Below are 25,177 nucleotides of genomic sequence, written 5' to 3'. Positions count from 1 at the left end.
AAATAGTTTCCGATTTAACATTATATTGATTGAAATACAAATACAAAAAATATTTTAGAGTTTGAAGATAAGCTCAAAAGCAGTGTTATAAAACCTGGAAGCCCTTATACCAGCTTAATATTTTCAAGATAAAGTCTGTCATAATCAAAAATCAAATCATTTTATTTGTAAAATTGTGTAAAAGTACTCATTAACTATATACAAATACAATTTATTTTAAAAATTTTTATTTAATATGTATTTTTTGTTGATCCAAAGAATACAACTACTATATTACAACTATATTTGTAGAAGTATATTCTACTAAGTAATGTAAAACTATAATAATTTTCTATTAAAAACAGTTCATACATTTAGAGAACATTCAAGGTTATCGATAAAAAAAAATTTATGACAGACCATCTAACAACATATATCAATTTTCAACTCTTATCTAAGATTTAAGTCTTCATTTCTCAAAAGAATAATAAGAAAAGAGGTCAATTATATTTATTTTACCACTAAATCAAAAAACAAATTATTCCGCTCATTTTTGAATTACTTTAAAATTTTGTAAATTGGTTGCAGGATCATATCAGTTTATTTTACTATATTTGATACTTACTTTACATTTATTGATAGTTATATTTACTTAATTGCAATATAATAAATATTAATTGTTACCTAAATTCTATTAAGTTAAGAAAGAACCTCCAAGATGACCACTTAAGACCTTTCAATATAATTACCAAGTCAACTATCTATTTGGCTGCTGTGTAGTTAAGCCCTTAAATACAAGTCTGCCAAGAATTCTAAACGTGAATGGAGTATGTAATTGTATTTTAATTGACATATGTTTGTTGCTTTATAATTTTTTAACGAGACAAAATCTTAATACTTATCACTAATTTCCATACATTATAAATACAAAACCTGTATGTTATTAAATCATACCTAAAAATTTAATACTTAGAAAATAATTATTTTGAACACATTAAGTTAATTTATTTAGAGGTACTATGTTGTTAAATTATCTATTTAATATAACAAAATTAAATAAGATGAAAACAAAGGTACCATACATTAACCATAACTTTATCTAAGCAAATATAACAAAATACAATATAGACAAGTTACCAAATGATTGATATTCAGTATGCACAAAAATGCAAACATTGGGGGAATATAATTTTGATAAAATTTAGTTTCTGTACAATTAGATTAGTTAAAATTATAAGCATTAAATAACTGTATTTATGAATTCTATAACAATTAATTTTATAGCAGACACATTAAATGAACAAAAATAATCTTAACAAAAAACATATTATGGACCCAATAAACAAGTTAAAATTTCCTTATCCTGACATTGATAATCAGTCTTTTTTTATACATATTATTTTAGCCCGTGGTTCTTTTGTCATAAAGATCGACAATTGTACTAATAATAATTAATAAAATTGAATCCTTGAAATAAAAATTAAAAAAAAATCCAACATTGATAAATTGTAACTTAACCATAAAAATATTATATATTAAACCAAAATATGTTCATAAATTGTCATTTTTTTATTATTATTATTATATTTTCTGATCAATATAAACTTTAATAGATTTTAAAACATTTTATACAAACTGTTTACACATAAATTTAATTATTTTGAATTAGTTAATTCAAGCATGAAAAATATAAATTAATGTTATTGCTAACACAATAAACACCTCGGTTTTAAGGCAAAATTATTTCTAAACAATATAATGAACTAATATGAATTTTAAACATCAAGTAAATACAAAAATAACAGTAGGTAATTTTATTTTATACAGTCTTTATTATGATAAATAAAATTATTTAACGTAAAGACGAATTATAATCAAAATATCATAAAAACAGTTTGTGGATTGTGATATCCCTAAAAAAAAATTACAGTAAATGAAAAAATTAGCCTACAATAATTATGCGGTTCTTACTATGTGTAATGAGTTAACCTTTTGGTACATGGTGACAAAACTCAAAGGTTTTACCGATTTGTATAAAATGTAGGTATTCTTTTTAGAATAAAAAATACTTGCAATACACAAATTCTAACGTCTCTTAGGATAATGAAGGTTATCTCTTCTCCTACGGTCAGTCTTTTGAGACCGTTCAATCTCTGCAAGATGTTTGCGTCGTTGGTCTTCTTTCTCTGCAATCTGTTCCATAGAAAGAGGAGACCAATAAAGAGTTGGTGTAGTTTTAGTCTTTCGAAAAAGCTCATCTAAACTTTTTGTAGGAATACGTTCTGGTGTTTTGGATTTTGACTTCTTACGTTTATCATGAAGATCTTTTTCATCCTTCTTTAATTTTTTATCTTTTGTAGCATGAAGATCATCAGAAATTTTTCTTTTAATAGGTTTATCATCTTTTTCACCATTCATATCTTCCAACTTGCCTCTATCCCATTCGCGTAAAATAAAATTATTTTCTACATGTGTTCTAAGTTTTTCTACTTTAGATTCTTTTTGCTTATCTAATCGTTCTGGATGAGTTCCACTCAAAGCTTTATTTAATTCTTCTTTATTGGTAAAAACAACTTTTAAAAATTTGGGGTTAGTTGAAGGCCACTGGGAATCATTGAGTGCATATACAGTTTCAATGGCTTGATCTTCATTTTCATACTCTACAATACATTGAGATTTAATTGCATCTATCCAAAATCCATTAGACACAATTTTTCCAGTTCTTTGTAGCAAATCTCTTAGTTGACCAACTGTGAATGGCCTAACAAGATTTGTAATATGAATTACACTAGTAGTCGTTATACGTTTAACAGAAGATTTTTTTTTTGGCACTTCTTCGTATTTTTCTTCTGCTAATGACTTATCAGATTTATTATCATCATTATCTATAAGAGACTTCTCTTCTTCTTCTGGTGCTTCATAATCAACTGCTTCATGATCAATTAACATAGTATCATTAATATCCATAGCTTCTTCAATATCTTGTTCTTCCTCTGTATCTGTCCTTTGTATTTCTCCTTCTTCTGATCGATACTCACCATTATCAGCAACAGAATCTCCATTGGATTCTATTATAGTACCCAAAGTAAATGGACTTATCGTTATAGGTGTTCTTGTTTTACAAGAGCCCCATTTACGTTTAGGGTGGGAGGATAATGGTTTTGACATTTCATTTAATTCCTTTTCAACACCAACTTGTTTTAAATTGGGTATATCTGATGATAGAACTTTACAAGATTCCTCAATTGTTTTAGTTTCTTCACTATCTAATAGTTTAGATTCTTCTACTAGTTTAGATGCATCTTCATTAACTGGTTTGGGTTTTATTTCATTGACTGAATCAGTTTTATTAATATTAACTGTATTCAATTCTTCTTCATAAACTGGTTTAGATTCTTCATCAATTGGTTTTGGATCTTCATCATCAACTAAATCTGGTGATTCAACAGTTAATTGTACAATATCTTCCATTTGTTCTGAATCATTAGTATAATCCGGTTTATTGATCTCTTCTTCTATTGGGTTATTAGCTATTTTATTTATCTCAACATTTGATACTGTTTCTGAGACTTCAGATGTATTTGGTTCATCTACTATACTTTCAATAGATTCTGGTACAATATTCTGAATCTTTTCACTTACAGCTATTGGAATATCAATAACTTCTGAAATATTTACAGAATTTTCTTCTACAACAGGTTCTGAAGTATTACATTCATCAATGGATGGACGGACTGTAGAGTCTGGAAAATCTTTAGATGAATTCATAGGATTAATTGACTCTACCATAATAGCAGCAGGTTCTAAAACTTCTTCATGGATTTTGTTTTCTTCAACTTCAGTTACATTAGCTGCATCAATGAGTTTTTCATCATTAGTAGATGTATTTTCTACAATAGGCTCTTCATCAGGTTTTATAAATTCCGATGATATTTCAACATTGTCTACTTGGTCATTATTAATATTTTCTTGATTACATGATGATTCATTAGGAGGGATAACTTGCACTGAAAATTAAAATAAAACAGTTTAAAATTACTATCTTTTTAAAAACTAAAAAATCTAAATTAAATGAAGTAGTTAATTTATTAGTGAATAAATGATCTGTAAACATTAAGAATAACTTTAATATTAATATATGGATAATATTTATGAATTAAATTAAGATAAATGTTCAGAGCAATTTTTTAATTCAACATTATTATTAAATTAATAAAATATTAGGTACTTAAATTTTATTAAATATAAAAAAAAAAACAATTAAAATATTAAATACTAGCATTAATTTATGATGCAATATTAGTAAATAAAATGTACACACAATTCGAGTAGAAATCAAAACAAATGATTTACTAGCATGAAAAAAATTCTAAGTTTTTACTAATTATATTTGTTTTTAATCATAGAAAAATTCAGATTCTTACAATAAAAAATATAAACACTAAAAATATTTGTTTTATTGTTATTATTTTATAGTAGATAAATTGAAAGTAGAAATGTTTGTAACACTGTTACAATGTATTTAATAAATTTTCAATAATATGCATTTATATTAATTTTTATTGGATATTATTATATTTATTTATACCTTCAATGATTAAAAAATTAAGTAATTACATATTAGATGATTAATTACAATAATTAACTTCTAAACTGTTTAAACTGTTGGTAATCTTTACAATTGATATTATATTAAATATTTAAGTGCGATATAGAAAACATTTCTTGTTGGCTAATCTACAAGAAAAATATAAAAGTAATTTTTTAATTAAAAAAAAAAAAAAATTAAATGTTATTTCTACATTAATAATTACATAGTACCTAGATAGTAGATCTAAAACATACATTATAAAATCAATGAAAATTCTTAAATTAGATTAATATAAGTGTTATTGTAAGTATTTTTTAACATTACCTTGTTCATTAGAATCAACTATGTTTTGTTCACTTTCTTCAACAGCCATAGTACTACCAAACTGTTCTAAATAATTTGTAACGCTACCATCTAACGTAGATGGATTTGTTGAACTGCCAGCAGCTTCTTCTTTTTCTTTTCTTTCAGCTGAATATTTAGCTTCAGCAGCCTGCTCTCTTAGTAAATCCTTGGGCGAACGCCTCAAACTAATTTTTAACTTTTGAATATCGCCATCTGATCCATTGGAACATTCGACTTTCCACATACCAGTAGTATTCTCTTCACTGCAATCATTACTTTCTGGCTTTGGCAATTTTATTGTTAATGCAACTTTCCTTTCACTTTCATCAACTCTGCTAGAAGCTCGGGTTTTGCCAACTTTGGGGGGTGGCACATCTTCTGATGATGTTTCAGACGTAGAAGAATGACGTCTAGTACGACGCCTTGTCGTACGTTCACGTTTCGGCTTGCGACCGGTTCTTTTGCTCATTTTATGGTTTTAAAACAATATTTTTTGAAAGATTCACTATCATTTACCCACGAGCACAAGGGACATTATAAACATTCACAACATATATTTTCAAATAAAAAAAAATCACTGACAATACTTACTATAGTATAACGGTAAATTCATGTCCTTTATTTTACAGTGCAAAACTTACAAAAAGGTTTTTCTACACGTCGATCCATTTATACGAAGACTTAATGTAATTTATATGATGGAAATTAAAAAACGAATCAATAAGCACCAAATTTTTGTTGTACTCGAAATGAAACGGCGGCCATTTTAATCGTTTATCAACACAAACACATTTCATCGACATCAACTTTCTCCATTTTTTTTTTTTTTTTTTTTAATTCATACTTAAACAAACAAATTTTGTCAATAATAATTTATTAAATAGAACTTACTGTTTTTTTTTTTAAATAAAAATAAATTAAATATATTAAAATTAGATTTAATTATATTTTCTTGGTAAATATTGAAAAAATACATCACAATAATTTTATGATGTTAGCAGTTGGCAAACTTGTCAAAATAACATTTGATAACTGTAATCTACTATTGTCTATTCCATTGGTCAATGTATAACACGACTCGACTTTTTACTATTAAGCATAAATCACAATACCGATAATGTCTTAACTGTCCGTAACCCTATCAGAATTTAGAATCACTCGACACTCAATCAGTCATCAGATGTCTTGATTGTTTTTGGAATGAGGATAAAAAATAATTTTAAATTCATATTTTAATTAATTTCTGTAATTCAGTGCTTCAGTATGCAATAGTAACACATTCTTAATTAGTATTTACTTGTAATACTGATGTCTAAACAGTTTAAAAGTAGAAAATTTGAATTTGTAAATTGCTGTTCCTTTTAATTAATATTAAATTTAATTAGATAACAAAACTTTTATTTCAAACAAATAGGTATGTGATCTAATTATTTATAAATACATTTTAAACAAGACATTTTTTAATGAATCATATACCTGAATTATCTTAGTATACATATATTAATTGTCACACCCATAATAATAAAATCTATTTTAAAATTAAAATATTAACTGAATAGTTCACTAAAAAAAAAAAAGTTTTTAACACATTTATTATTTGATTAGTCTTCATCATCGGATTTTCTGTGGCAGTATTAATTTCTGGAAATAAGGCTTTTTTTTTTAATTCTTTACTTGTTCATAATATTAAGAAATAGAATTTAGATTTATATTGAGAATAGAAAAAATATATTTTAATTTAATAAATTATTATTTAATAAACAATATATTTAAATAAATCTTGTTGCATCTTACATCATAATAATAATATAAAAGCAAAAGTAAAATAAATACCTGTTATAAAAATTTAAATTAACTTGCTTAATTTATGCATGTTTTTATAATGAAATATAATTTTTCTTCCATTATATTTTTATAGTTCAATGTTTTCCACTTAATATAAATAACAAGTTATTTTATGTTCATTATAATTTAATATTAAATATTATGATTTATTTTCAATTTTTTGAATTATGTTTTAGATACATTAGTTTTTTATATTATTAGTAGTATAAAATTTTAATAAGAATTTATTTTCAATCTCTCTAAATCAATTTCCTTATTTTCAGAAGTATGCTTATCCAGCAAAATCTATTTGTGAGTGTCAAATAAACTGTAACTTATTAAATTATTGAAATATTGCTATAAATCATGAAGTTTAATAAGCAATTAGAAACGGTTTTACAAATTTTAAAAGAAAAAGCACAAAACAAGATTTCCGAATCTAATAGTTCACGGGCTGAATTATTTAACCGACTTGCAGTTTATCGTCCTGAATATGATAAAGTTGTTTCATGGTATGAACGAGTGACTGGTTTAAGTGAAGTTCGAGTAGCCCAAGATAGAGTGTTAGATTCTCAAAAGCAATTTATGAAAGCTCAAGATAGAAGAAGAGATGTATCTGTAGAACTAAGAACAATTCAAAACAAACTAAAAGACATACGAAATGAACTTCTAAATACCTCTAGAGCAGAAGATAGATACATTGAATTAGTAACACAAGAACATGCATTATTAAAACAAGAAAATTCAATCATTGATCGGGTTAATTATTGTGAAAAAGATGAAAGAGATAGTTTTATATTGCTATCTACCACCTTGAAAGACAGTCATGACCGAGAAAGAATACAAGCGGAAAGAACTAAATATGTATCTATTGTTGGCTCAATTCTTGGTACTATTATTGGTATAATTGGAAGTACTGTAATAAATGCATGGAAAATGAATGAATTCAAAAGAATGGTGTTAGATGCCAAATTGGATTCATCAAATTTAAATAAAAATGATCAAATAAAACATTTATTGTTACAAGTTCAAAAACAAAATAAAATGTTAAAAAATGTAGAGTTGAAGTTAAACTCAAATAATGTGACAAGTATCTTAGAGCCAGACTGGAAATATACTGGCCGAGATGTTATTATTCTAACAACTATTAATTGTACTATAGTTGCTTTATCAGCATATTTAGTATCAAAATTGTTTTAATCCATGATGTTTAAAATTTGGTTTTCATTATTGTTATTAGTTTTTATTTTGTAATAAATGTTTCCAATAATTGTTTTAAAAAAAGTATTGAGTTAATTAAGTGTTACCAAATTATTTTAGTTAATGACTAATGTACATAAATATTATTAATATGAGATAATAAAACAATTTGATAAACAAAATAATTTAAATTTGAATGTAACTTAAATTAAAATATACCTACTCTAATAAGAATATTACTCTGTTACTTAACCTCTAATCATAGTCATTAACACAAATAAGGTCTTGGGAGAACTTGGAATAACCAAATTTTCAGGCCAATTCTCCTCAGTTAAAAAGTTATTAACTACTAACTATCTACCTATTTAGCATTAATCATTTTTTTTTTTTTTTAAATATGGTGGAGGAAAATTAGGTTTAATTACGGCTATGATTATGTTAGAACAATAAGTTCAAGTACCTATATTTACCTACAGACTTAATAATTTAAATATAAAAAATTTAGAATTCAGACTATGATCCAAATAGCTTAACTATATTATAACATACCTACAGGTTGCTGATCATCTGTGAGCTTATAATAATTTTAAACCTTTAATCCAGTAAATTCATTAATTACAATTCTACTTAGATAAAATGTGTACACCTATTGTAAAATCTTAACATTATAATTTAGTTCTTAGTACTCTTAACATAATATATTACCTAAAACATATTATAGTAATATCAAACATTTTTATATTTTACATAGAAATGAAAAAATATTCAAAAATATTGGAAATTTAATTACCTACTCTATGTATATTTTAATATCTGCATGGAGCAAAACCCATAACACTATTGTACATTTAAAATTTAAAGTATAGAATAACCTCATTAATCATTAATTAAATTAAATTACCGTTTATCAGTCCCAATTAATCTAATGACGGTCTCCAACTTATTGAACACCTACAAATGTATAGTCAGCATATTATGAAAGAAAAAATTAATTGATAATGCTTTGCTTAATAAATTAATAACTTAAAAATAAAGAAAACCTTAAAATCAACTATTAATATTCACAGGTCAATGCCAATTGTAAAATTATGGAATAATATTTATATTTACAGATTAGATACCTATTTACTATATATACTGTATGGCTAAACTTTAATGATACTATTTCCTTTCATGAATTTTTTTTGGTGATCAAAATTATAATATTGTTATTCTTCAAATCTACATGAATAAAATATTTTTTTACAAAAATTCAAAGCAGGAATAAGTGGTAGCTTGAACTATTTTTCCAGTAAAACAAGAATATTTAAAAAAAAATACCAATCCTAACCTTACACCATCAATATAATTATTTCACTCAATGCAATTGGAAGGGGAGTCACTCCAAACATGATTTCAATGATTTCATGGAAAATGTATTCTTCTGCCAATAATCATTACACTTCATAAAAAATTGTTATAATTATGCAAATTTATGTGTATATATCTAGTATCTACCGATTTCTATTCTTAATTTTGTAGATTTCAATCATAATGAATGTACCAATTAATTTTACAATGACTGACATTTAAAAAAAATAGATTTTTTTAAATACTGATTTTTTGTAAAAATTTCCATTTTTCCTTAACAATGATGAGTGATAACTTATGTCACTTTGACTTTTGTATTAAGAGCTTGCTGCCACCTTCGATTGAAGTAATAGTAAAATATATTTACTATTTACTAATACAGAGTAGGGTGCACGAATAATATGCGAATGCGATTTATTATTTGTTTATAAGTATGACTCCGGAGTCCGGACTCGATAAATGATGGCATGACATCAATAGTTAATAAATACCTACCTATATAATATAATCTCCATTCCATTTGTCTAATTATACACAGTGAATCATCAAACATACTCATTCCTCCGATGATTTTCTTTGGTAACGAATATGAATATACCTATTTGAATTCTGATTTTTGAAATGTCAAGTAGATATTTATTTAAAAACAACATTTTATAATACTTAGATATTTCAAGCAATTTAAAAACTATATCTAGTGTACTTATCCTATGTACTATATAAATACATACTTCTTCCTTTTTATATTCATATTCATTACAATACTTTTCAAAATAGTAGAAAAATAAAAATAAACTATTATTTTTAACAACTTTAAAATTATTTTTATTTTAGTTTTACATAGATTAAGTTAGTACTTATTTATCTTAGCTCATAACACACGTCTCAGATACCAATAAAGTTCTGAGTTAATTTGTATTATTTTATTTACATTTGAATAATAATTAATAGGTAATAAGTATTATACTGTTTAAACTTAAAAAGCAAAATATTACCTGGGTATAGTAATAAAAAATTAAAACATAAAATATGCTTATATAATTGCACTATGAAATTTAATTTTAAGGTAATAACACAGACACGACATATAGTCTACAATATGATCTATAAGATTATAAGTATTTACTTAATTAAACGTATTTAATTATTTTTACCGTAAATTGTACAGTATTTACCATTATATACATCTACATAATTATACAATACGCAAAGTTCGAATTTAATAATTTGATTCAGTTCCTTTCATTGAACATGATTCCATGGCCGTCGAATTTGATACAGTCTGAAATATAATAGGTAAAACTGGTAAAAGCTGTTTCAATAATATTATAAAAAATAATTTATTTAAAAAGTTTAGTTTATAAAATGTAGAAACTGCATAATTCTCCAAGTATTTTGTGAAATGTATTAAAATTGCTATTAGATTTATAATGGCCAAAAGTTACTAGGTCCAATTTATTATTTTTATTTTTTTTTCTAGGTTGTAGGTATATATAAAACCATGGTTTATTTTCATGAGTAATTGTCATAATCAGAAAAATTAATACATTTAATTTAGTTATTTAATTTAACTTTAAATATCTACTATACAGCTGATAATAATTAAAAGTTAAAATACATCAATAATAAATGTATTAACTAACTTTATAAATAATCTTGTGAATAATATACGTAACGGTGAAAAGTTTCAAGTCCTTATGATTAATTATTTTTTTAATTACTCATCATAATGAATAACTAAAATCGTTAGAGAAAATATCGTTATTTTTTGTTTATATAAGCCTATACAATTTTGTCAAAATTAAAATTTCGTGTTTAAATATTATTAATTTATTAGAGATTCACAGTTATTAAAACTTATAATACTTGTATATTTAGATTTACTTGAACTAAAAAACTATCGAATTATTGTTTGTGGTGGTTTCTTAGAGACATTAGACATCCAATTTGTATATAGTTTGTACTTTATACATTATGTAGATGTAGGACAAGGTTATAGGTTTATATATAAATTGTATACCTATTCAAATACTTTGAACGTTTATCATTTAGGAATGAAATGTACGCATAAAAGAGTGTATACTCTTAAATTAAAAGGCTGAGTGCGACAAACAATTATTAGTAATTATACGCCTACCATATTAAAAATTTTAGTTGGTTCGTGCGGTATGTAAAAGACTATGAGAGGACGAATCTATTTTACATACTAAGTATAATTATTTATTTTTGTGTTTTATGGCATTTTTCTAAAAACAAAATTGATTTTGCTAAAAAGCACTGATAGAATTCGTGGTAATGTTAATTTAACTACCGTGGTATAGAAATATCTGCAGCAACAGCGCTGCTGCACAACCCCGTAGAAGAAAATCAATAAATTAAACAGCCCTACTCAAAATTCGCGTAATATCTCCGCTGTTTCTACTATACTTATACCATAGTTGTATTCCACATTAGTACGTCAACACTATAGCATTATAATTATACCTATCAGCGGCAGTTCGTATTTTTTACGATTTATTTAAATAATTTAGGTAATTTATTAAGTGTCTTCTATTTACTTATACCTCTTTCAAATCTATCTAGGTTAAATGTTTTCAAATATTTATTTTATTATTAATTTTTATTTATACTTATTTGAGATTTATCATATTCTATAGATTTTTCATAAAACCATCCGAAATGGAATTTAAATTTGATATAAAAGATCTAGCTGAAGAAGGAATTGTGAAAATTGATCATTCTTTAACACCACTTGGCTTCGAAGACGATGAAAAGTATGATTAAAAATCATGCATTTAAAACTATATTACCAGAAATATTGAACTATTATATTTTATTTCTAAATTATTTATATAAATAATAATTATAATTTTTACAGCTTACAAAAAAAAGTTGCAATGATTATTGACGAAATGGGTAAAGCATCTGCCAGAGCACAGGATTTAAAAATGCCTATAACAACAGCAGAAAAATTATCAAAATCTGATCATATAGTTTATTTATTGTCAGAACAAACAAATGAAGAGTATGTATTTTGTTCTCTTAGTAGATACTAGGTGCTTATAGTATCTAGTATAATATAATATATTAAGATAAATAAGGAAATATTTATTGCCTATCGCTATTGCCTACAATATACACTAATCAATAATTTCTAACATACATTTTTAGAACATTTGTTATTGTTGGTATTTTAAAAATGGGATGGAAAAAATTATATCTTTTTGATAAAAAGGGCTCTCGTTCTGAAGCCATGGTGTATTGTTTGCTTGATTTTTACATTCATGAAACTAGACAACGTCAAGGTTATGGGAATAAACTATTTGAACACATGTTAAAGGTACCTATTACAAATTAAAACTTAAATATTTTCTTTAGGTAGGTACCTACTTTTTACACATAATTTTAATAGCTCTTATATTTTAGGATAATGAGTTAGAAGCAAAACAATTAGCTATAGATAAACCATCAAAAAAAATGTTGCAATTCATGCAAAAACATTATTCACTCAAAAAGTTAGTAGATCAAGGAAATAATTTTGTTATATTTGAAGAGTTTTTTGATACTCCAGGTAATATATTACATGCTCAATAAACTATTATTACTATTATTGGTATTATTATGACTAGGTACTTATATCATATATTTTTTAACTATTTTTTCTATTATTATTTTAGGATTAACACAACTAAAAGATAAATTTGATAGGTAAGGAATTTTTTATTTAAAATATAAGATATTTGTAATATTGTTATTTTATTATTGTAGTTACTAATGATTTAATGATAAAATTTAAATCTATTACAGCAGAACATATCTAGGTATCTGTTTGTTAATTAATTTATTATTATTATAGTAATATACTAATATAATAAAATTAAAATAAACAATTATTGTTTTTGTTCTTTTATGTCACAGTACAAATGGATACAGAAACAAACCTATATATGGACGTCATGCTGCTAATAAACACAATGACTCCATGTCTGATGTATGGATAATTATTTATTTAAATACTTTATATTATACTATGAATTAATTAAAATATAACAAATATGAACAGACTTGTAAATACAAAATAAATGCATATTAAATTTAAATAGAGTTTGTAAAATAAGTTTAGTTATGATTTTATAAATATTTTTAAAAGGGAAAAGTGAATGATGTATTCTTGTTAATGGGACCAGAGACAACTACAAAAAAAAAAAAAAAAATGAGGGACATTTTTGAAAATTAGATATATATAATTTTAGATATCATACCAAACCACCAATTTTTTTATATTAATAGTGAGAATAATAAAAAAAAAAATCTCTGAATGTTTAAAAAATATCTGTGATATAAAACAACATCCCCTGTAAATTCCAAGGAGCGAAATTAATAATTCAGCAGTTGTGCAATGTGTGAATTCTGGTAAAATGAGAAGAAATTTTAACTAATGAAATTTAAGTATGCAAACAAAAGTATATTTAAATATAATAAATATTGAGTGTAATTTATTTTTATATCAGTATGTTTTTTACTAAAAAAAATGTTAATATTTATTTAATATTACCTAGATATTACATGGGGCTGGTAGTGCAACTAGATTGAATGACAAATACGTTGCTAATGCAGACATGTAAGTATCTAATACAGGTACCCGATTTTCATTTATATCCAATTTTTCTAGTTTTTCATTTACTGTTACATTTTGATGATTATTTAATTGCTCAACTTTTTTTGTTACATTTTTAATAGCATCAATAATAAATTCAAGGATAACAAACCAAACCTTGTCACAGTTCTTCCTTCAGAAAAAAATGTAAATGACACAATTAATGGGAAAAAAGGTGCTCCGCCTAAATTGGATCTTAAATTTTATCATTCACATTTGTGGTAAAACGCTTTTATAAATATCAGATATTTTATCAACAATTGCATTTTTAACAGTTTTATTATACTATAAAATAAGGAGCTTTGAACATTTTTATAGAATTATACTTATTTAATTTAAATTTAAGTTAATTAATAAAAAAAAATACCTGCAATATATAATACACACCATTTTATAATTAATAGTTTAAATAGGTAATCAAAATGTAGGTATTATATCTACTTGCAAGTACCTACTCAATTAACTGATTATTATTTTTTTTTTATGTTATGTATATTTCCACGGTTAGTTTAATTTCTTAATTGTAAAATTATAATTTTTAGTTTTTACCTTGAAAACATTATACATTGCTTTATAAATTAAGATTATTTAATTTTATTACATAGATATTAGATATATACATTTCTGTGATTTAATTTTCATTAATTTGTTTCCATGTTACCTATTGTTGTTTGAGTTATGTTAAATTTTAATTATTTTTATTTTAATACTTGTAAAGTAGGATTTTTTTTATGTAATATATTGTACCTTACAATATTGCTGATGAGATATTTAATTATTAATTAATAATGTTAATCACTAATCATATATGATTTGTACCTTCCTAAGTGTTTCATAGTTATTCATTCAAGAAATTGTAAATATTTTGCATGAATATCAAAAACCAAAGTTATGTTGAGTTTTTTAGGTACCTATATCAAATTGCTATTAACCATTAGGTAGATAATTAAACATCTTAAAACATTATAATTAGGCTTAAAATGTTGTACACAATTTATAAAAATAGATAAATAGGCATGTATTACATAATTTTTAAGCTCTTCCTAATTTTCAAACTTTAAATAAAAACAGTTTTGCAATACTTATATACTTAGTTATATAAACATTAGGTATAAAATGTATTTATTTTTAATGTGTACTTTATTTATAACATTGAATTTGTTTTAATAATTAAATATTTTTAAACAATCTAAATAATTATGTATGATTATAATTGATGGTTATTATTATTAAGCCAACCTACCTGAATACATATACCATATATTTAAAATTAGTTTTATAAATTATCATAGGTACCTATAATCAATTATCAAACATGTATAAATATAGATGAGCAAGAATGTAAGACAATCAGTTAATACTTATAATAGGTAGCTTAGTAAATCATTAATCACTATTAATATTATTAATATTATTATATATATAATATATATATATTATTATTATTATTTATCACTATTATTAGTCAGTCTATTGAATAAAAATTGATTTTAATTTTATAACTAAAATTACAAGATTAATTTACATATCTATAATAAAAATATATTATGTATTTATGTAGATATCTTAGAAAATACCTTCCTATTATTTATGAATTTTATAGAATGGGGGTATAATCATACACATACCTACTTGTTAAAATCACAAATATATTATTAAAATGATTTTAGGTATAAAAATTACTGTAAATTTACTTATAAACAGGATGATTTACTAAGCATACACGCCTCCCTATTTTCTCTTTTAAAAATGCATTTTTAAAATTTTTAGTTCTATAATTGTAAAAAATACAGAAAGACTAAATTATTAAATATTTAAAAAAACAGTAAGTATTTGAATAAATTCATATTAAAAGGTAAAAATGGGATAAAGCGTAATTTTAGTGAATCATCTTAGAGGTACATTAAATAATATACATAATAAATAAAATATGTAGGTTCCAATTATACCATTCTCTATTTTAAGTAGTATGTAAAATTCAAAATAATATATCATTAATCTTTAAAAAAATTTGAAAATAAAAAATAATACGCAAATAAAAACAATCATTAACCTACTTATATTATATGTTAATATATCATGATAACCATGAATTATAGTTCGCATATTTTTTGATATAGAAAAACGAAATAAAAGAAACAATATCGATTTAACGTCATAAATAATTATTTTCATTATAGATAAGTGTCATATTCCCTGGCCTATTTAAGGAAGGTACTGGGCGTCTCTCCGTAGGTAGGTACCGTGGAATATTGAATCGACATATTATTTCCGTAACTTAAAATGAATTAAATTAATGTATTGTAAATAGTAATAACTAATAATATATGTTTAATTTTTTTTTCAACATTTATCAATAAATCAATGTACATACAATTTTATACTAAACATATAATCAAAACTCTTATGCCTTTAAATAAATTCAATGACTTCTTAAAAATAATTTTACCTAGGTATAATTTTTCTTTCGTCGACATTATCATATTGTCATCGGATTTTATTATTGTATTCTATACTTGCCTTTTGGCAGTTATCGCACTTTACAGTCAACAATTAACTGAACTGTAAATTGTCTATTCACTATCGTACATAAATAAAGGTATACATATTTTAACTTTCGTGATAATATAAGTAGTTTTAAATTGTAATTTGTTTAATTCAATATGATGAATATGAATTTTAAAATATTAGACTCTAATTAACAAAGCAAATCATATATTGGACTTATAAAAAAATGTTTTTGTTTTAATTTTTTATTTTTATTGTTCCAAGAAAACCGAATACAAATTTTTAATTATTGTAAAACTTTAACATTATACACAGAGAGTTTAATAAGTTAAAAATATGGTTTGTTATATTTATTATTATGTTTTTATTTCATTTTATTAATTTTTAGGATTTTGATATTAATGGTTATCGCAAATATTACATTATATAAAACTTTTGGGCCTCTTAAAAGCCTAAGATTCTGAACTCTGAGTTGAAAAAAAACGTTATAAGCTCTGTACAAATGTATTGATATGCACATACTTGTAAATATACTTGTGAATATTTTGAAAAATGGTTCAAATTGTATGTATTGATAAGGAAAACAATTTTCGAAACAGTTTAAGTTTCTATAACTCATCCAATTCATCTTAATACTCGCTAATCGTTAATATTTTAAAAAACAATGGTCCTAAAACTATGTTATATTGTAATAAATACCATAACCCTAAAATAGAGAGATAGTTAACATTTTTTTTTTCAATAAAATATAGTTTTTAGGTTACTGTTTTTTTTTTTTTAATCCGAACGGTTATCAAGTATTCAAATGCTAAAATGACCGGAACAGGTTATGGTAAGCAAATACTTATTGCTAAGAGAAAAAAACCTTCACGTTTAAAATAAAAAGGGATTAGAGGAATTAAATAAAGGACCCCGCAGTTTAAATATACACATGGATAAATTCTAGCGTCGATCTTACACTCCTGCTTACTCCACTCTTATACAATTATTATACTTCTTTTATACGACTGAATGACAAGGAGTTTTGCATAGGCAATTAAATATACACTATAATATTTACAGTGATTTTGTAATCTTTTTAGTTTATTATAACTTATGAAATGATCTTGAGATTAAGATTTGGGTACTAAATTATTGATCCATATTTTAAAATTTATCGGATAAGGAAAAAATATAAAATACGCAAGCATGTGAAATTGTAAAATTCCAAAAAATATTTTAGAAAGATGCCAAACTAGTGAATACGTTTTAAATACCCAATAAGCATAATATAATTAGAAAAATAATTTACACTTACAACTAAATAACTTAGCATATCTACAACTTTCGATTTTCTATTATTAGTTATTACTTTAAAGACTTTATGTACTTTTTTTTTTCATTTACCAATTGTCATTATTAATTTCTCATTAAGTTGTAATTTGAAATTTAATTTAATTTTGGTATGCATATGCTTATATTACTTCATATTGATAAATTCATTGTAATCCTTTGAAAAGTTATTCAATGACGAATTAAAAAGTATCAAAAATACATAGTTACGATAATTTTTTACAATCGTTAATGTTAAAATTTTGTCTTTTTCATCAAAATCGCGAAAATTTGCAAATTATTTTGTGGTTAAAAATTCACAAATTTTGTGACATTCATACCAAAAATTTAAATATTAAATATAAGATTTATTATACATAAAAAAAAAAAATGTATAACAAGTTAATATAGTGTCACCACTGGGTAACTTTTTTTATCATGCTACTCATGTAAAAATAAATAAATTCTACTATCACATATTCTTATTGTTCCTTTGGAAACAGTTATATAAATCTTTAAAAAAATTTCTCATACGTTGTTGTAATAGAAATTATGAAATAATGTTGGACTAATTATACAAATATTTTTTATTTGCAACTGAAATTTAAAAATTTAATAAAATTTAATATTCTTACGTACATTTTTTCTTAATTTGTTGTATTTCCAAAACGAATCAAAGCCGCCCAGGTGCAATTTTTATTGAATACCTCTTATCAATAAATAGCTATTAACAAAATAATATTATATTTCATGTATAACATCGTATAAATATGTGAAAGATGCCGGCTGAAACCAAAAATTCTTTTTACATCTAAGTTAATCCAGCACTAATCGTAAAAATACAATTTTCACCATGTAGGAACATCATTATATTTTATTTATTCAATGATTATATTAAAAGATTTAGAAAAATCGTATTGTATTTCCTATTTATACCACAAATCTATTCACTCTATCACACTATTTTTTGATAAGTAAGTATTGATTCCAGGATTGGAAAATAAAAGTTTTTTTAAATAATACAAAACAAGCAATTCATTCGTTTAAAATGTTGTTTTTTTATTTTTTTAAAAATTTTTTCGGTATGTTTTAAAAAAATTGTAAAACAGCGTAAATCTGCGCCCAAAATTTTGTAAGAGAATAAATATTTTAACGGGTTAAAAAACAATAATGGGTATATACTAATTTATTTTTTAAATAATGGTGGTAAAAATTATTTACAGTGTAGACAACAAAAATGTATTACTGGCGATACCGTCATGAGCTGCCGTTTATCGTGTTTAAATTATTCTTTATCACGTAAGCATGTATAACGGTAAACCGTAATGGGAATGCTCAACACAGTCAACACTCCATACAGTCCATACCATAGTCGGCATAGTCTATAGAATTGTAGACCTGTACTGACTATAATATTATATTTTCTCACTTCTGTGGCTTTACTGTATCATCCGTGAAATCCACAGGTAACGGTTCCACTTCCTTTTTTTGTTTGTACACCTCTCGTTGGTAATTCATTTTATTTCCGTCCATCGTTAAAGTTTGCGAATCAACAACAATACATTTCATTATATAATCCACTTTTGTAGTACGTACACGGATAATTTCGATTATCATTTATACATAAAACTTTCGTAATAAACGGCATTCGTTACCCGTCCGTCTAATTTTTTTTATATCAACAGTTTACAGGGTTTAACTAGAAACTAAAAAAAATCAACGTCATGGAATTCCAATTTGATCTGAGCCATATCGCCCAGGATCAGATCATCAAAATCGACAATACACTATTGCCAGTCGGCTATCAAAAAGAGGACCCAGAGTTAGTATATGAATGTACTGTAGTACATTATTAATTATTATTATAATATCTACTACGCGTGTCACACATTGTATTTTAACATTACACATTATTCTAATTAAAGACCCCATAACGATTTTATCAATATTAGCAGAGAATTTGCAACTGTCAGGTACTCCGGTTTGAGTGGTCTTTTATTATTATATTTTACATAAAAATGATAATTCTAATGAGTAATAACAGTCCCAAACTGACCAATAGCTATGCCAGAAGTACAAAGCATGCCGCTAAATAATTGAATTTTTGCACACATAGTTATAATATATTCCTCTGTCATATTTTATTTATTAATGTGTTTTTTCTAATTGCATCTTGTATTGTATTATGCATACAGCCATGATAATGTTTTGTATTTTAAAACTGTTTTACTTAACAGGATTTTCTTTGATACCAACCATTACTTGTACTAATTGTAAATCTTTTGAACATAACATAATAAAGTTTTGCTATGTATAGTCAACTGCATATAAAGCTTTTTTTAACAATATTTATTTATAATTCTTTTTGAGGTACAATATATTATTAATAATTATAAAATATTGTTGGTTAAGTCAATGTATAATATATATATATACACATTAAAAATACGGTTTTTTTTAATTATTATTTATAATTAGTAATTATTAGATAATCAATTAATATTTAATAGTTAGAATTCTGTACAGTTGCAATAATATTATAGGTATAATAAATATACATAATTTATTTTGTCATGCTCAATGCTTAATATGTTTAGGTAGTCTATTATTGTCATAAAATACATTCAAAATGAATAAAATAATAATATATTAATAGTACTTATTAAATTTAAGGGTTATTCCAATTTTGATTGCACATATAATATGGTGATTAGCTATTTATTATTTATAAATACTCTAAGAAATAAAATTAGGTTTAATAATGCACTAAATAAAATATAAATTATTTTAATAGGTTGAAAATGATTATTTCTAATATTTTGGATAAAATGGGGCAAGCTTCAGGAATTGCTCAAGAGTTAAAATCTCCAATTACTTCAGCTGAAAAACTCATGCGTTCAGATCATATTCTATATTTAATGACAGAACAAACTTCACCAGGGTAATTGAATTAATGTCAATGAAAATTAATAACTGTTGAACTTAAAAACATGTGTTAATTAATTTTATTACAGACATTTTGTTGTGGTTGGTTTGTTAAAAATGGGATGGAAGAAGTTGTATTTATTTAATAAAAAAGGTTTAAGAACTGAAGCAATGGTCTTCTGTTTACTTGATTTTTATATTCATGAAACTAGACAACGTCATGGATATGGAATAAAACTTATGGATTACATGTTAAAAGTAATAAAACTTAAAAAATTTTATACATTCCAATGTACTTATATATTTTTAAACTCTATTAGGATAATCAAATTCAAGCAAGTCAGTTAGCTGTTGATCAACCTACAAATAAACTTTTACAATTCTTATGGAAATATTTTAACTTATCCAAATTAGTTAATCAAGGAAATAATTTTGTAATTTTTGAAGAATTTTTTGAAAGTAATGGTGTTTTTTATATTTTTATATTTGTAAAAATAAATTTATTTATATTTGTTTTTATTAATTTAGACTCATCTGATAAGGAATCTGTTAGTGATCGGTAAGTTCGAAGTTATTTTTATACAAATATATGTATTATATATACTTCAATATTTTTTTATAGCTCAAGTGGATATAAAAGTCAACCAACATTCGGACGTCATGGTGCTGCTAGGCAACAAGATTGCATGGCAAATGTATGTATTCAACTTAATTCTTAATTTATTTAATTTTTAATTATTATACATTATAGATATTGTATGGAGCAAAACCATCAGAAACTCAAAATGGAAATTCAAATGAAAATGTGGACAGGTAAAAAATATTTAAATAACATTATTATAAATATTGTATAAATTATACTTTTTTATTTTATCTAGAGTTGAATATCAACAACGAGATAGTAAACAGCATAAAGAAGAACATCATGTTGAAGTGCAACATCATGTTGTGGATGAAGGAGATGGACATAAGTCAAACCATACTCATCCAAAATTAGATCTCAAGAATTTTCACACTCAATTATGGTAATCAGTTAAACTTTGCCTTTTCTAACAGGTGGTAGCTTATTATTTGTTACATATTTATTACTGTATTCTATTAACTCTTGTTAATATATACTAATCTTAAATATGACTGCAATTATAAGGTAGAATTAAAAAAAGAATGAAATTTATATAAAAAAAAATTGCACTAATAGTCATTCACTTTTAAATACTAATTTGATAGTCATAACATTTGATCCCCAACCTACTACCCACTTAAAAACTAATGTTTGGTATACAAACAATAACAAATATTTTTTATATTATTCCTCAAACTTTTGGTTGGTTATTAGTCAATAAGAATAATCACTAATTAATTTATATTTTTATAATTTTTTTTAACCATTTTATTATTTAACTTTTGTAACACATATTCTATAATATGTAATATTAACACTTTAAAATTGTTGAGTGAATTTTTTTGTTGTGAAAAACTAATTGAAGATTTGTATACATTTATGTTGGCTGTCTTTTATCATTACTCAATGTCAGGTCATTGTATTGAGAATTTATTTCACTTTTAAAAGCTGAAAATATATTTTCTATAGAATAATAGTAATGTTTTTGTATGTTGAATAATGAATTAAAACTGACAGAATTTATTTAAAAAATTAACTATTAATCATAATTCTGATATTATTAATATTGTTATGAGATTTTTTTCTTTGCATTAATACAATTATAGAATGAATTGTATTTTCTATAATTATGTTCCTAGACAATGTTTATTATTATTATTATTATTTTTTTTTTTTTTTTTTGCAACAATCATATTGACCAATTTGTTTACATTGATGTTCTAATAAATAGTTACTAAATTATTTTTAAGACCTTGATCTAATTAATTTCTTATGTATCTAATAAAGTTAAATATATTATAATTTTTCTAATAAAAATTGTATTTTATTGTATAATGTATTTCTACTTAAATCATAGAAGATGTTAGTAAATATGAAGAAATTATGATTATCACTTATTACTATCTAATTAATTATAGTAACTGTATTGACAATTTAATAATAATTTTTAATTTTTTAATTTGATTAAAATTTTATTGAAAAAGTTTTAGTTTTTTGAAGGTAGAAAACTTTAATTTTTGTATCTTATATGGACTACGTAATTAATTTATGTTGATTATTGTTTTTTATTTGTTTTTGTTAGCTTGAAATGTAATTATTAGTAGAGAATATAAATTTTACTGTAAGACATGTTATCAAAAGACAATTGAAAAATTCCACTGAAGTAGATGTATACTGGTGAAATGCAAATTCATTTTACGCTTTTGTACCTTAGCAGTGGGATAAAAGTACAAAAATAAATACTGTACCCATTTTCATTTTAAAATGATTAAATTATTCATTTTTATTAAATATATAGTATTTTTATCATTCAAAAATACATCCACAGTGATCTAGTTCAGTTGAAGTTTAGTATTATTGCGTCGTATTTTATCGCCATGAATTACAGTGAAAGTTGATAAATATTTAAGATAACTAACTATACAATATATACAGTATAAACTTAATTCTAACTTATAAACACTATTTTTGTAAAATTTATTAGTGCTTATGGTTTGTTAAAAAGGTATTTTTTTTTTTTTGTGCTTTTGGGTCATATTTTACGCTTATGGGCTACAGCCTCATACACAGGTTACTATAATTGCTTTTGTAAACAGAACCGTAATTTTTTTTTTAAAAGCAATAATACATTTTTGAGTTTAATTAAATGATTTTGAACAAACTTTAGTAATTTCAGTGTTTACATGACATTATATGTAACTAATATTCATACAAATTATTACAGGATAGCTAATATAAGAATAATTCATTTTGTATTCAATTTTTAATTTTTGAAATTTAAATTGCAATGATAGAACAAGATATAAACATAAAAACAAACACTTGTGCATTTTTATCTGAAAAGATTATAATTTTAATTTTCTCAATAAAATAGATAAAGTATCTTCACTGTTTGTTATAGCAATAGAAACTATTCTGGTAAACAGTTGATATTAATTATTTAAATTATGTAATATTTACATATTTATGTCATAATTTCCTTTAAATAATGTTAAAATAAATGTTGTGCCTAGGTCTTAAAATTATTACATAGTCAACTATACACAATACAGTCTATATAAATAACACATTATATTTTATGTAATGTATACACATATTCATTAATACTTTCAAATTATAAATATAAAATCTTTATGATTACATATACATAAATTCTTTACATAGTGGTTTAATTTTTATAATTGACACATGGCTTACTATTATTTAATATGAATAATTTTGGTTCTAAGTGTTACTTTTGCGAATTATTATTTAATTTTAGTTATTTATATGCTGGGAATTGTTATCAAACGACAACACTCTAAAAGGTTTATTTTTGTAAAGAATAATATAATTTTTAAGCTAAATAAACCTGTAATATTTTAGCATTCAAAAATATTAACATGGTGGAAATTAAAAAAAATATTATTTAAAATTAATTACTGCTAGGTACTAATAATGCAGAATACAAAATAAAATCAGCAAGAAAAAAACCAAGGATCTATATTCATATTATTATCATAATTATGCCACTATGTCAGATTGTTATTATTTGTATAATTATAATTTAATTTTTAGTTAAAGTATTCATAATAACATCATTAATCTTTGGCATCTACAATAATACATATAAATATGAGTAATTACTTACATAGTTACATAATACAAATAAAGACACTATTGATTTATCAGAAATGATTCATATTCAATTAATGTGTAAATAATGATTTGCACTTAACTTCTTTGATAAAAATACAAACACACAGGAATGTAGGCACAAGAAGGTAGTCTAGTTATAATAACTCAAATTTTTTTGACATTTTTAAATCATGATATTTTCAATATTATTTTCCATTATATACATAAATAAATAGATTCATTAATAATTTGATAATAAAAATTGAGTTCATACAATTAATTATTATTTACATTAATAAGCATGTTTCACAATTATATGATAAATATACATATTTAGCTTTTGTTATTGTGTAAATTTATGTTTCAATGGGCTTATATATTTGTGTTTTAATGTTTTTTATAGTATAAGAATTAAGAATACATCTAGTTAAATCAATTAATACACCATCAAAAGATTTTTTTTGAATATGAATAATAAAAATTTTGCGTTTTAAACAGAATTTTTTTTTGAAATTGATTTTATGTGATGATGCATTTTTACTTTTGTATTATAAATTATCATATAGTCATTTTTTTATAAATTTTATTTTAGCAAAAATCTTTTTTTACAGATAGAATACTTTGTGAATGTAGATCCATCACAATAATTCAGAAATATTAAAACAATTGCATAGATATAGTTTATTATTATTATATTCAACATATACTTTTTAATAAATATTCAACAGCCTTTCAGTCTATTAATAAT

At 23.6% G+C, this 25,177-nt stretch overlaps 4 protein-coding genes across 8 annotated transcripts; 3 read left to right on the top strand and 1 right to left on the bottom strand.

Annotated features, from left to right (window-relative positions):
- Window positions 1-1,795: 1,795 nt before the first annotated feature.
- Window positions 1,796-5,738, bottom strand: LOC112594169 (apoptotic chromatin condensation inducer in the nucleus-like). Its single transcript, XM_025338825.1, has 2 exons — window positions 4,895-5,738; window positions 1,796-3,986 (listed from the first exon to the last, which is right to left on the bottom strand). Exons 1-2 carry the CDS (start codon window positions 5,382-5,384, stop codon window positions 2,065-2,067), a joined length of 2,412 nt encoding a protein of 803 aa, XP_025194610.1. The 5' UTR covers window positions 5,385-5,738; the 3' UTR covers window positions 1,796-2,064.
- A 281-nt stretch (window positions 5,739-6,019) lies between these two features.
- On the top strand, window positions 6,020-7,979 carry LOC112594175 (coiled-coil domain-containing protein 51-like). 2 transcript variants are annotated; one of them, XM_025338833.1, is made up of 2 exons: window positions 6,020-6,329; window positions 7,027-7,979. In XM_025338833.1, the coding sequence occupies exon 2, from the start codon at window positions 7,106-7,108 to the stop codon at window positions 7,937-7,939; it is 834 nt and encodes a 277-aa protein (XP_025194618.1). In that variant the 5' UTR covers window positions 6,020-6,329; window positions 7,027-7,105; the 3' UTR covers window positions 7,940-7,979. The 2 variants fall into 2 exon arrangements, with proteins under 2 accessions (XP_025194618.1, XP_025194617.1); XM_025338832.1 differs by having other exon boundaries at window positions 7,024-7,979.
- Window positions 7,980-11,683: 3,704 nt separating this feature from the next.
- LOC112594165 (alpha-tubulin N-acetyltransferase 1-like) lies at window positions 11,684-14,218 on the top strand. The gene is made up of 9 exons (XM_025338821.1): window positions 11,684-11,820; window positions 11,947-12,063; window positions 12,168-12,314; window positions 12,461-12,629; window positions 12,716-12,860; window positions 12,967-12,997; window positions 13,208-13,280; window positions 13,849-13,910; window positions 14,030-14,218. The coding sequence occupies exons 2-9, from the start codon at window positions 11,969-11,971 to the stop codon at window positions 14,169-14,171; spliced, it is 864 nt and encodes a 287-aa protein (XP_025194606.1). The 5' UTR covers window positions 11,684-11,820; window positions 11,947-11,968; the 3' UTR covers window positions 14,172-14,218.
- A 4,883-nt stretch (window positions 14,219-19,101) lies between these two features.
- LOC112594210 (alpha-tubulin N-acetyltransferase 1-like) lies at window positions 19,102-25,148 on the top strand. 4 transcript variants are annotated; one of them, XM_025338886.1, is made up of 10 exons: window positions 19,102-19,353; window positions 19,451-19,587; window positions 20,560-20,706; window positions 20,780-20,948; window positions 21,011-21,149; window positions 21,219-21,249; window positions 21,313-21,385; window positions 21,442-21,503; window positions 21,569-21,715; window positions 25,045-25,148. In XM_025338886.1, coding segments are annotated over exons 2-10 (867 nt in total). In that variant the 5' UTR covers window positions 19,102-19,353; window positions 19,451-19,489; the 3' UTR covers window positions 25,046-25,148. The 4 variants fall into 4 exon arrangements, with proteins under 4 accessions (XP_025194671.1, XP_025194670.1, XP_025194669.1 ...); XM_025338885.1 differs by having other exon boundaries at window positions 25,041-25,148; XM_025338884.1 differs by lacking the exon at window positions 25,045-25,148 and having other exon boundaries at window positions 19,103-19,231; window positions 21,569-22,043.
- Window positions 25,149-25,177: the final 29 nt, after the last annotated feature.

The sequence above is a fragment of the Melanaphis sacchari genome, unplaced genomic scaffold (genome assembly GCF_002803265.2).
Source record: "Melanaphis sacchari strain LSU unplaced genomic scaffold, SCAv2.0 Contig221_pilon_pilon, whole genome shotgun sequence".
Lineage (NCBI taxonomy): Eukaryota > Metazoa > Arthropoda > Insecta > Hemiptera > Aphididae > Melanaphis > Melanaphis sacchari.
This window is presented reverse-complemented; position numbering and strand designations above follow the sequence as displayed.